The sequence below is a fragment of the Chlorocebus sabaeus genome, chromosome 22, assembly GCF_047675955.1.
Source record: "Chlorocebus sabaeus isolate Y175 chromosome 22, mChlSab1.0.hap1, whole genome shotgun sequence".
Lineage (NCBI taxonomy): Eukaryota > Metazoa > Chordata > Mammalia > Primates > Cercopithecidae > Chlorocebus > Chlorocebus sabaeus.
The window spans coordinates 70,562,401-70,575,952 of record NC_132925.1 but is presented as its reverse complement, the minus strand read 5'-3'; the positions used below and the strand labels follow the sequence as shown (position 1 = coordinate 70,575,952).

The 13,552-nt window shown below is 40.9% G+C and overlaps 1 protein-coding gene across 3 annotated transcripts in view; it reads right to left on the bottom strand.

Annotated features, from left to right (window-relative positions):
* Positions 1 to 13,552, bottom strand: part of FRMD4B (FERM domain containing 4B) — a 363,826-nt gene that overhangs the window by 25,313 nt on the left and 324,961 nt on the right. For all 3 annotated transcript variants that reach the window (XM_007984946.3, XM_007984948.3, XM_073009939.1), the window contains 4 exons: positions 3,871 to 3,947; positions 1,740 to 1,878; positions 1,083 to 1,224; positions 62 to 195 (listed from right to left, as the gene is read on the bottom strand). In XM_007984946.3, the coding sequence (XP_007983137.3) occupies positions 62 to 195; positions 1,083 to 1,224; positions 1,740 to 1,878; positions 3,871 to 3,947 (492 nt within the window). The remainder of the gene's footprint in view (positions 1 to 61; positions 196 to 1,082; positions 1,225 to 1,739; positions 1,879 to 3,870; positions 3,948 to 13,552) is intronic.

Sequence of the window (13,552 nt, the reverse complement as noted above, 5' to 3'; positions counted from 1 at the left end):
ATAACTGACACTGGCCAAAGTTGTCAAACACAATTCGATGAGCCCAAAAGAGCAGACTCACAGCCTCCCGCAGACAGATCTTCTTAAGCTCCTCAACTTTTTTCAGAAGTTTTTCTTGTAATAGTTTCTCCTTCTTCTTTAGTTCAAGGATTTTTTCTCTCTTTTGCTCCTCACTAACTTCTGAGTCTTGAGAACCTAGGGAATGAGGGAAGGGCAGGGAAGGTTTATACAAGGGATGTTTCCTTCCTTTCTAAGGGACAAAGGATTTTTAAGCTAAAGCTGCTATTAAATGGTAGTTTATTTCTTTTCTCCTTGTTTCTCAACATAATAAAAGGAAACTAGAAAAACATTCTCTCATTCTTCTGGGTATCAAACAGAATCTGGTAAGAAAATGTGCCTTTTTGCATCCTGGCTCAGTCATTTTGGGGGTAACAATAAAATGTTTAATGTCCCAGACACACCCAAGGAAAATTTTCATTTTTCTGAGTAGAAGAGAAGGTAAGACGGTCCTTGAAGAGTTGTTTCGAGTGTTCTTTTAGAAAGTAAGCAAGCAAGGAAAAGAAAAATCTGTGTGAAGGAAGGTCATGCTTCAGATTCACAAGTTGACAGTGAGATTTAGATGGGAAGAATCATTTTAGTAAAGTTACATATAGTTAATGATAAGAGATTCCAGAATTTTTACAGAGGAAGGGCTTAGGGGAAGCTATCACATTTGAGGGGTATGCTTGTAATCATGTTTGTGCAGCATTTTATATTGCATGGAGAATTAGACAATTATCTGTATCAAAAACTAAATGCTGGAAAAAGCAGCTGCTGTGGAATATGTTCTTTCAAGCCACACCAAGGAACTCACCATCCTTGTATCTCATATTACATGCACAACCTATTTATAATTTGACTTTCTACATATTCTTTAAAAACTTAGCCTAAAAATTTTATTCAAAGCTGTTGCATACATATTTACTGACATGCTTATTTATTTCCAAAAGAATGGATTAAAAGATGAATTTAGAAGTGGTTTATGACCGATAAAAGAAACAAAATAAAGATGGCTTGCACATTCTCTAATCCCAAGATGTTACCTGAGGAGATTAAACTGCCATTGCTTGCCATGATGAACTGACTTTTCGCCTCCAGAGTCACCAGCTTGGAGGCCCTTTGTGTTCCTGTCTCTGTCAAATCCATTGCAATCTCGTCTAAACTCCTGGCTGAAGGAATTTTTGCCTAAGAGGTATACAACAATGAAACAGAATTAACTCAAACATACTTCAAATTAATAAAACAATTAAGTTAACATACAATAAAAATATCAACACAGAAGATAATTTAGAATTTTCACATATTCAAGTGGCATTCTTCAGACCAAAAAATAAAACAAAACGAAAAGCCCACAAGCCTTAAGCTTTGTAGTTAAGATGTTTTAATAACTATACATGATTTTCTCATGGTGTGGTTCAGTTACTAATTTTAAAATGTCACCGGCACCATCACCACCAGCAGTGTCACCAGTATATACAAACATGCATGGCAACAAGCTGGCCAGTCTTACAACTTATAAAGCAGCTTATATATTGCCCATCATTTAAACATATAAAAAATCTGAAATAGTTGGAAGTTAAACATAAAAAAATCGCAGAGAGCAAAAATATATGTGCTTGCATCTTTTGTGAGAAGGCTTATCTTCTAAACAGAATGCAAAACGGGAATCTGTCCCTATAGAAATGATGCCAGTTACTTACTTTGCTTTGTTTCCTGTCCAGGTAAAACTGATGCTGACTAATTGCCATTACCCAAATGGACTTGATGAGAGAAGAGTTAGCATACCATGTTTGCACAAAGAGGCCACTTTGCCCAAAGGTTCTTCTTGAAACTGAAATCCTGAAAGATTAAAGAAAGCACTCAAATAATTCCCCTCTGGCCCAGCATGATGCAAAATGTTCCCTGCGAGCAGCAGTGTAACAAGGCATGTTCCTCTTACTTGTCTTCTGTTGCAAAAACTCTTATGCAAATGGCGACCAAGTTTCTGATTTTCTCCTTTTACAACAAAACAATTCAGACCTAAGTAATCTCTTTCTGGATAAACAACATGTTTAAAAACACATACACATGAACTCAAAAGCTGATAAAGAATCAGTCAAATTAGAGATGATACAAAAACTTTTAGTTAGAAACTCTAAGGATGTATAGCCATCACAAGTGGTAAGGAATAAATGGATAAGATTTATTTATTTATTTATTTATTTATTTATTTATTTATTTATTTATTTGAGACGGAGTCTCGCTCTGTCGCCCAGGCTGGAGTGCAGTGGCGCGATCTCGGCTCACTGCAAGCTCCGCCTCCCAGATTCACGCCATTCTCCTGCCTCAGCCTCCCGAGTAGCTGGGGCTACAGGTGCCCAATACCACACCTGGCTAATTTTTTGTATTTTTAGTAGAGACGGGGTTTCACTGTGTTAGCCAGGATGGTCTTGATCTCCTGACCTTGTGATCCGCCCACCTTGGCCTCCCAAAGTGCTGGGATTACAGGCGTGAGCCACCGCGCCCGGCCGGGATAAGATTTTAAAGATGCAGCAACCAAGTGTGGGATGAGCACCTAATTCAAGGTAAAAGAGCATTTCAGATCTAGGTACATTTGGCTGGCTCTGACATTATCAGATAATGCACTTAATGATAATGGCTGAAAATATGCAAGTCCAAAACTGTCCAGAGTGCTGCTTGTACACCAGATGGAAAGAGGAAAGGGGAGGGGGGAGAAGGAGGAGGAGGTGGAGGAGGAGGGAGAGGGGGAGAAGGAAAGGAGGGTAGAAGGGAGGGAGGGGGAGTGAAAGAGAGAGAGAAACAGAGAGAGAACAGGCAAGAGGTAGACAGACTGTGTGTGTATGATGCGTTACTAATGTTCTTTTGTAGGAATTTTGCTTATCTCTTCGGGTCACCTTTTTATCACAGGTATTTCCTCTCATCCCTCTGGCCTCTAACCATCCATAACCATCTTGGGACTGAAAAGTTCCCACTAAGGACTGATTAATAATTTATCTTAAGGCCAGGTGCCATGGTTCAGCACTTTGGGAGGCCAAGGCAGGTGGATCACCTGAGGTCAGGAGTTCGAGACCAGCCTGGTGAAAGCCTGTCTCTACTAAAAACACAAAAATTAGCTTGGTGTGGTGGTGCATGCCTATACTCCCAGCTACTTGGGAGGCTGAGGCATGAGCATCACTTGAACCTGGGAGGTGGAGGTTGCAGTGAGTCAAGATTGCACCACTGCACTGCAGTCTGGGTGACAGAGTGAGACTCTGTCTTGGCAGGGGGGTGGGGCAGAAGAATTTCTCCTAAGATATTTGAGAACCAACATCCTGACTTCAGTTAATGTTGATAACTTGGCTTTTTTTTCTTTTTTTTTTTTTAATGACCAAGAACACCAACATCTTAAATGAGCAAGAGATCTGAATAGACATTTCTCTACTAAAGATATATGAATAGCTGAGAAGCACATGAAAAGGTGCTCAGCCATCATTAGTGATGAGGCAAATGCAAATCAAAACCACAAGAAGGTACCACTTCAACCCACTAGGATGGCATAAACTATACATGCACACAAAACTAAAAGTAACAAGTATCATTGAGGATGTGTCGGCATTGGAACCACATATACTGCTGCTTGGGATGCAAAATGGTGCAGCACTTTGAAAAGCAGCCTTGCTGTTCATCAAAGGGTTAAAGATAGTTACCATTTGACCCAGCAATTCCACTCCTAGGTATATACCCAAGAGAAATGAAAACATATGTTCATATAAAAACGTGTACACAAATGTTGATAGCAGCATTATTTGTACAGTAACTGGGTCACACAGAGAAAAAGTCTTTGATCCTCACCTTCGTGGATCATGAACTTCAACAGCAAATTTTTTCTCACGGAAATATAAGTTCTCCAGCTGTTTCCATTGGAATAACTAAAGAAAACAGAAAAGCCAGGCAGGGTTATTTATTCTTATTTTTACTCAGTCTATAAATCAGCTTAATAATCAAACAATTATAAGTTCCAAGAAGGTACACTGATACAATGAAGTATGAATATGTGATTCAGCCTTTTTACAAATCAACTATGACCTGAAACCATTTTATTCCTTCTTCTGACAGCAATCTTTAACTATTAAGATTCACCTCGCCAATAAATCTTCCTTGAACAATAAAACCAACCATCTGTGGAAGAATATGCACACTATTTTTCCTCTGACTCAACTATATAATAAGGAAATCTGCACAGATTCCAGTAAGCACCAGCCTTATCAAAGATGTTGATTTCATAGTTAAATGGAAAGATATTCAAAGGGATATTTCAATAACATCAGAGACTGAATGTCAAAAGAATGCAAAGTGAAAGTAAAACGGAACCCCCATGCAGGGGTGATTCTCTGAGATACCAGTTTCCTACCTATGAAGAGAGTTCCCCTAAATGCCACGGAAACCTAGCACCAGTAATTGGGGGCAGAGAAGGGGTAGGAGGAACACCAGAGCCTCTTCTTGGTTTCTGAGCTAGAACCTCCAGTTTTTGAACATAGCTCCCAATGTCTGCACACTCTGATATAGACACTACTGATATTCTATTGCTGTTGTCAGTTTGATTGGGAGAAACAAACTTTACTAGCAACGTGCATTTGAAAACCAAATAATTTGATAGAAAGCGGCTCATTCACAGAATTGAGGACACCTTGCTGTGTTTTCTGGGCTGCTTCCTAAGCTCTTTATAAGACATTGTACTGTCCTGAGCCTTGGTTTGTCCTGTCAACTTAGACTTCATGGTCAAATTCCTCTTCTCTGCCCCCAGACTTGATTAGGGAAATAACAGCACAGAGGTTTCATTATATTATTAGATTTTGGCTGGATTTTAAAATTATGTTCAAAGAATCTTAAAAGATTATTTTTAATAGTCTAAATAATAAGCACTTCTCTGCAATGCACTATCAGCAAAACCATTTCCTGACGTACAGGAACCCAGGCTTTTCACAGACATGTAAACCTCATCATGTAAAGGAACAAAATGAGCTGAAGGTTTCTATACATACACTGGCATGGGAAAAAAAGTGTTCAGACTGGACCCCCCAATTTCAAACAGTGAAATAAACCAGTACACCCTAAAAACAGCCCTCCGTGGTCCGCACACATAGCTGTCTATAACCACAACACTCACTCAGGTTCAAAGAGGAATTAATAAAAGTATAAAGCTACATACCCATTTCTTAAAATCTCCACAAACTTGAGGTTTTCATTTCTTTAAATCCAGAGGTTCCAAAAATGGGACAGAAATGTGAGGGAAAACCTCAGGGTTCTTCCAACCTCCCCCTCCCAGACGGCAGCTCCGGTGAGTTCTGAACTGAGTTTCATAAGACACTTAGGTGTAACTCAATTTCACAAACTGAGCCTCCCACGGCTGACACACTACTGACATCAGCAACTCTACCGAGTGACACCTCCCTAATTCTACTCTTTCCTCCCATCAGGGAGAGGAGGGCAAAGTTCTCAGTGGCAGATTTTCCCAGAAAAGAGAGCTTTCTAAAATGGGGGGCAGTTGGGATTTGCCCGATACTTCCTGGGAAGTAAGTTGCTTTGAATCCAAGGACGAATTTCACCGGAGGCTGTTTTAGGAAGACATTTCTACCCTAGTTTACTCACCCTGGACATGAACAGGTTCTACAGGAAGAGTTACAATGCAGCTCAGCTGTGTTTTCCTTTGTGTCCATTCCCACACACATAAAAACCAGAGCTGGACTTGAAACATGATCTCTGAAAGTCACCACCTCCCCCTCTTATCACTTACAAATGTGAAACCCTAGTGCTTTGGACTCCATTCAGCCAGTCCCTGCATTGAAAGCAAATATGCTCCCTGCAAGCAAAAACTCTATTTAAAAGGTGAAGGACTTCGACTTAGAGAATTTGAAATAATTAGATTGTAACTGGATTTGCACAAGGTTATGGGAACAAGAGTGGGTTTTAAGTATGAAAGGCAGAGAGTAGTTCATTTCCCCGCCTGAAATCTTAAAAGTTTGTGCAAAGTATGATTTCATATATGTGCATATAATAGTATAAATGTGGATTGGAATGATACAAAATTCCGTGATTGCTTCTGTGGGCGATGGTATGAAGGGTACGTTGTATAGAAACTTCAATATCACTAGTAATGTTTTATTAATAAAAATAGGATGAAGTAAATATGACAAAATATTAGTAACATCTATTTAAGTGGTTGTACAGGTATTGTCATATTTTTAGGACTCTTGGAATTTCTCAAAATTAAAATAATAAAAGTTTATATATATAAAATGAATATAGGTTGGTCTATTTTATACAAGAGTAAGATTTTCACCGTCTAATGAGTTGTAAGGTCCCTGTTTTAAACATTAAATATTATTACCATTTTAATTCTTTTCAATATTTGAAGTTGCTAGGAAAATATTTCTCATTGTAGTGGTACTTGATCTAGCTGGCAGCTAGATATAAGCTGACTTTTCTTTTGAAATTGCTGAAATCATTCTCCTATTGTGTTTTTTATTTCTGGACTCTTCATATCCAAGGGCCAGGATGCAGCTCTAAAAAACGGCAATGGAGCTGAGGTGAATTCATTTGCTGAAAGATTGCTCATGCACCTTGCCTCAGACAGCACCTGGCACAGGGCAGGCAGTTGAACAGTGTTCATTCTCCTCCCTTTCTCCAGTGTTTATCTTAGAAGATAAATAAAAGGCACCCTCTGGTCAAAATCATGATAGGGGCCGGGCGCGGTGGTTTGGTCAGGCGCAGTAGCTCATGCCTACAATCCCAGCACTTTGGGAAGCCTAGATGGCTGGATCACTTGAGGTCAGGAGTTCGGGACCAGCCTGACCAACATGATGAAACCCCATGTCTACCAAAAATACAAAAACTAGCCAGGTATGGTGTGAGAGCCTATAATCCCAGCTATTTGAGAGGCTGAGGCAGGAGAATCACTTGAACCAGATAGGCGGAGGTTGCAGTGAGCTGAGATTGCACCATCGCACTTCAACCCGGGCAATGAGAGCGAAAACCCATCTCAACAAGAAAAAGGCGTGAGGGGATTTCAGACTAACGATCTGTATTTGAGGAAAGAGATCAAAGTTTAAAGGAAGATAAAAGGAAGCTAAGTATGCTTCCCATTTTCTATTATTTGGACAATATTGGTGTCCATATAGGGTAGGACTATTACATATATGTATGTGTGTGTATATATATATAATATACGCATGTGTATGTACAAATACACTTGCAATTTTCATATTAAAACAGAAAAATGTATTTTGCCCAAACCAAAATTTTCACTCTTGGAAATTAAAAAAAAAAAGAAGAGCTTTATTTGTCCTGCAATACAATGAAGAGTATGGAACTAGAATGTTTTCTACAGTGATCATTATATAAGCATAATAATCATTAATGAGTATTTATTATTGTCTATGTGGCACCTGCTAGTAGCTAAGAGTTTGAACACTATGTTGTTTTTAGATAAAATTTATGCTGCTAGTGATGAAAGGGAAGTAGTTGCAAGGTGAAAATAAAACTATAAATTAGGTCTTCTAGATTTCTTTCTGCTCTACACTCATCTTGAATGATCAGTTGTGCCCTCTGGTATCAAAAGAAGGAAGTAAAGAGTGACCGAAGAATAATATCTGGGATTGCTTTGCAATTGCAAAAGTAAATAGACAGATAAAATATTAAAGAGGAGCAACATAAATAACATTAACAAAGAGATAATCAAGAAATTACAACAGGAAGAGAATTTATCTTAAGGTTACAAATCTTATCTTAAAAAAATAAAGTGTCAAAAATGTAAAACGGACACAGAAGATGTGCTGGAATCAAGCCGTATTTTGAAACTGAGCTATATAAAATATTGTAATCACAAGAAATTCCCTTAATCCTAAGATAAAGTGAAAAAAGTATTGATGGTTTTAGAATAATTTGCTGCAGATGATTACACTTTATTTAATGAAATGAATGTGCGGAATATTTAAGCCACTTTGTTGAAATCTATAATTAATAGTTAGATTCCACTCAAAGAACTATAAGAAATCACCTCTGCCCTACCCCACCCCGCTATTACAATGGTTCCTAAATATCTGAGGCTACTGTCAAACTTCAGCAAAAAAAAAAAAAAAAAAAAAATATATATATATATATACACACACACACACACACACACACACACACACACACACACGCTATAAGGAAAAGCAGAGGGACCTTCAGGAGACACGGTACTTGTATTTCAGATATGTATTTCAGTAGCTTTGGGAGTCATTCCTTTCTTTTAATCAATAGATATTTCTTGAGTGCCGTGTATGTTCGAGGTCTTGTTCTTGTCAGCAAGTAATGGACAGAGCCCCTCTGTTGTGGAGCTCACAAGAACCAAATGAACCAAGTCAGATTGCCTTGGTTAGCATTCTGGTACTGCCACTTATCGCTGTGTGGTATTTGGCAAGCTGCTTAACTTTCCTGAATCTCAGTGTCTGCATCTGTAAAATGGGACCACTAACACCCACCTCAGAGAGTTGCCAGAAGGGGTGAAGGAAACTATGTTTGTGAAGCACTTAGCCCAGTGCCTGGCTCAGAATCAAAATTCAGTAAGCGATAAAGTCAGCTGTATTTGTAATGAAGAACTCTCAGTTCACCTCTCCAATTTTATCACATAGAGGGCAGTCACTTAATAGCAGAAATAAAAGCAAAAACTGCTGTCTGGATCCCACATCTTTCCATTGTTGAGAAACAGTTGGGTTATTCGGTTAACATATCTGTGTCACTCAGACTTCCAATTCTGTGAGTTTCGGGCTTTATAAAAGCTGGCTGCTCTATTTCTGTTTATTTCATTGGGGGTTTCCTGATACACCCTCTCGGTAGGAAATTTGCTCACCGTTTCTGTATCATGGAGGACATAAACGAGGGAGGGGCTGGTCACGGCACACCCCACAGGCAGACAAAGCAAACTCCCTCCTGCCCCGAGTACCCAGGAAAGAAGGAATGTGCCCCAGCATGTACAAAAATGCTGAGGAGTGTGCGCCTGCCACATGCTAGGAGGACCTCCCCGGGGGCATGAAAGACCCAGGGAAAGCCTTGGACAAAAAAGATCAAACTGTCTTTTTAAATCCTGATGAAATGAAAGTACATGCCACCTAAAGGTTTCACACTAGGCCAGGACAGGAAAGACGTCAGGAGAGGCTTGGCTTTTTAATGGCACCTCACAGCACCTACAGGTTAATCATTTAACTGCAGATTCACCTGGAAATGACTAAATTTGAGACAGTCACAGCTGCAGTGTATGACGGTACATTAGTGACTCACATGGTGGGGGATCCCCCTGCTATTATTACTTGAAGCCAAACAAAATCACTATATTATTGATTTATTCTTTTTTTATTTTGAAAGATTACACGTGATGCATATACTGTTAGTACCTTCTGGAATGTCACAGAATTATAGGCTTCTATAAAGCCCAATTGATCTACCTTCTTTCCATCAAATGTTTATGTGACAAAATCTCTGCCCTCAAGGAGGGTACAGGCTATTGAAGTGACAGTCATACAACAAATACGCACAGTTAACACCAACAGTGCCAGCTGGCATAAACTAAGTGCTCAGCTGTAGCACTAAGATGTTGCATCTGTTATCTTACTGAGTCTTCCCAACAACCACATGGGGCAGTACTATTTTAGCCTCACTGTGCAGAAGAGAAAAACTGAGGCTCAGAGAGGTTTAAGTAAATTGGCCAAGGTCACACAGCTAAATAGGGGCAGATATTGACACATAAATACAGCCAGGCTCCAAGATCCCCAGTGTGTAACCACAGCATGCCATTTTGCCTTTTTCACCTGGGTAGAGTGCTATACGGGCATCTGTTATGTTTTTAACAAAAGAAAAAGAAAAAGAGAAAAAAAATAATGAGACGGAGCCTCACTGTCACCCAGGCTGGAGTGCAGTGGTGCCACCTCGGCTCACCACAAGCTCCGCCTCCTGGGTTCACACCATTCTCCTGCCTCAGCCTCCCAAGTAGCTGGGACTACAGGCGCCCGCCACCATGCCCGGCTAATTTTTTGTATTTTTAGTAGAGACGGAGTTTCACCATGGTAGCCAGGTCTTGATCTCCTGACCTTGTGATCCGCCTACCTCGGCCTCCCAAAGTGCTAGGATTACAGGCATGAGCCACGGCGCCCGGCCCAAAGAAAAAGAGTAATTCTTATTTCTTCCTCAAATAAAAAAGAAAGCAATTATGGCAGCCATTTTTGGGATAGGACTGAGTCAGAGTCCCTTTAATTTCTTTTTTGTTTGTTTGTTTTAGATAGGGTCTTGGTCTGTCACCTAGGCTGGAGCACAGTGGCATGATCACAGCTTACTGCAGCAGCCTCGACCACTCGGGCTCAAGTGATCCTCTAATCTCCACATTCTGAGTAGCAGGGACAACAGGCACATGCTACCACATCTGGCTAATTTTTTAATTTCTTGTAGAGATGGGGTCTCCCTATGTTGCCTAGGCTGGTCTTGAACTCCTGGGCTCAAGGAATCCTCCCGCCTTGGCCTCCTAAAGTGCTGGGATTATAGGCACGAGCCATCACACCCAACCTGAGTCCCTTTAATTTTTCTTAGTGATTCTCAACCTGTGGTGATTTTTGCACCCCTCCCACTCCTCCCAACCGTCAACCTCAGGACATGTGGTGATGCTTAGAGACATTTTTGGTTAACACACTGGAGGGGAGGGTGCTAATAGCATCTAGAGAGTAGAGGCCAGGGATGCTGCCAACATCTTACAGTGCACAGAATATGATGCCCCCCACAACAGAGAACTATATGGCCCCAAATGTCTATGGTGCTGAGGTAGGGAAACCCTGACTCAGAGGATAATATTTGGTGATACAACTAGGCTTTGGTAGGTGAAATGTGCTGATGAAGGATATAACAATTTTTACTCTGAAACAATGAATTCTGGAGTCCTATTTCTTTCAGCTATGGTTGTTCACATTGTTTTACATATGCAAATGCTACCCACTAGAGGGGCTTACAACAATTGACCAAACTAGAAGAGTCAGCTGTGCTGAACTAAAATCTCATAAAAGTACCCAAATGGTATATACCCTCCGGCAGTGAATGTTTTTTTCAGATGTGAGCTCATAAACTTACAAATAAAACACCATATCTTGGCCAGGCATGGGGGCTCACACCTGTAATTCCAGCACTTTGGGAGGCCGGGGTGGGGAGATTGCCTGAAGTCAGGAATTCGAGACCAGCCTGACCAATGGTGAAACCCTATCTCTGCTAAAAATACAAAAATTAGCCAGGCATGGTGGCGTGTGCCTGTAGTCCCAGCTACTCGGGAGGCTGAGGCAGGAAAATTGCTTGAGCACAGGAGGCGGAGTTTGCAGTGAGTTGAGATCACGCCACTGCACTCCAGCCTGGGCGACAGTGACACTCCATCTCAAAAAACAAACAAAACAAAACCCTATATCTTAAATGCAAGGACTAAAACTCTTGAATATTTTCAGCAAAGTTTACATGAAGAAGTTCCGGGTATTAGGAAATATATAATGTAAAAACCAGACCACCTAAAAAGATGTCACCTCACCCAAGTTTCCTCTGTGGCCAAATCTCTAACCTTCCAGGGCTGATATAATGACTTCCTGTTAAGACTCTCATCAGTGTGCTCACTGATGTATTTGATGCCACCATGGCTGAGCTACTGCTCTGGGCACCAGTATAACTGTTATGGATATTTACAACTGGTATCCCTTCTTGTGGTTTTGTACCTAGTCTGGTTATTCAATATTTTCAATAAAATACCTAATTTTGAATATATTCTTTCTTTCCAGATAGATTGGCAGGTACTTGATGACAGAGATTGTGGCTTTTTCCTTAAATGAGATGAAGAATATAAAGTACTCATTCAGGGCCCCTGTAAATGCAATGGGCCTAATACTTTTTTTTTTTTTTTTTTTTTTTTTTGGTGGAGGGGAGCATAAAATCAGGTACACTGCACTCTATAGTTAGAAATGTAGGGATAGATGAATTTGACAACTTTAGCTTATCACTGAAGCCTTGCTACCAAAAAAAAAAAAAAAAAAAAAAAAAAAAAAAAAGTCCCAAACCAGCCAATCATTGGTCACAAGCATATAATAAAGAAACCTTGGACAAGCACGATGGCTCACGCTTATAATACCAGCACTTTGGGAGGCTGAGGTGGGAGGATCACTTGAGGCCATGAGTTCAAGACCACCTTGGGCAACATAGTGAGACCCTGTCTCCATAACAGAATTCAAATAATTAGTGGGACACGATGGCTCGTGCCTATAGTCCTAGCTACTTGAAAGGCTGAGGTGGGAGGATTGCTTGAACAGAGGAGTTTGAGGCTGCAGTGGACTATCATTATGCCTCTGCACTCCAGCCTGGGCAACAGAGTGAGAACCTATGTCTTAAAAAAAAAAAAGAAAACAAAGGAAATCTTTACCGTTTACGCCTCTTCATAGAACTATTTTTTACAGTGCTTTATGTACTAATTGCTTTTCTATGCATTCAGACTAGTCAATCCTATTTACGAGCTTTCATTTTTCTTCATGTGCCAGTGGTTCAACCATGTGGTAAATGCTTAGACATGTAAAAGAATAGAAAAAAAACAACGGATGGCCAGGCACGGTGGCTCACACCTGTAATCCCAGCACTTTGGGAGGCCGAGGCGGGTGGATCACAAGGTCAAGAGATCAAAACCATCTTGGCCAACATGGTGAAACCCCGTCTCTACTAAAAATACAAAAATTAGCTGGGCGTGGTGGGACGTGCCTATACTCCCAGCTACCTGGGAGGCTGAGGCAGGAGAATCGCTTGAACTTGGGAAGCAGAGGTTGCGGTGAGCCAAGATGGGGCCAGTGCACTCCAGCTTGGCAGCAGAGTGAGACTCCATCTTGAAAAAAACAAAACAAAACAAAAAAAACACAAAAAAATAGACATATGATGGTTCTGCCTGCCCGGCAGCCACTTCCTCTTCTTCTAGTAGCATCTTCCATTTCTACACAGAACTCCATCAGCTTTAGCTACAGTGGTGTGCTGTGGTGCCATCTTGGCTCACTGCAACTTCCACCTCCTGGGTTCAAGCAATTCTCCTGCCTCAGTCTCCCAAGTAGCTGGGATTATGGGCACCTGCCATCACATCTGGCTAATTTTTGTATTTTTATTTTTATTTATTTTTTTAGATAGGTTCTTGCTCTGTCACCCAGGCTAGAGTACAATGGTATGATCCTGGCTCACTGCAACCTCCACCTCCTGGGTTCGAGCACTTCTCCTGCCTCAGCCTCCTGAGTAGCTGAGATTACAGGCACCCACCACCACACCCGGCTGAGTTTTTGTATTTTTAGTAGAGACGGGGTTTCACCATGTTGGCCAGGCTGGTCTCGAACTCCTGACCTCAGGCGATCCGCCCTCCTCGGCTTCCCAAAGTGCTGGGATTACAGACTGAACCACCGCAACCGGCCTCCTCCCAGTTTTTATAACATGCCTATCTCCTTCCCATCGGCATACT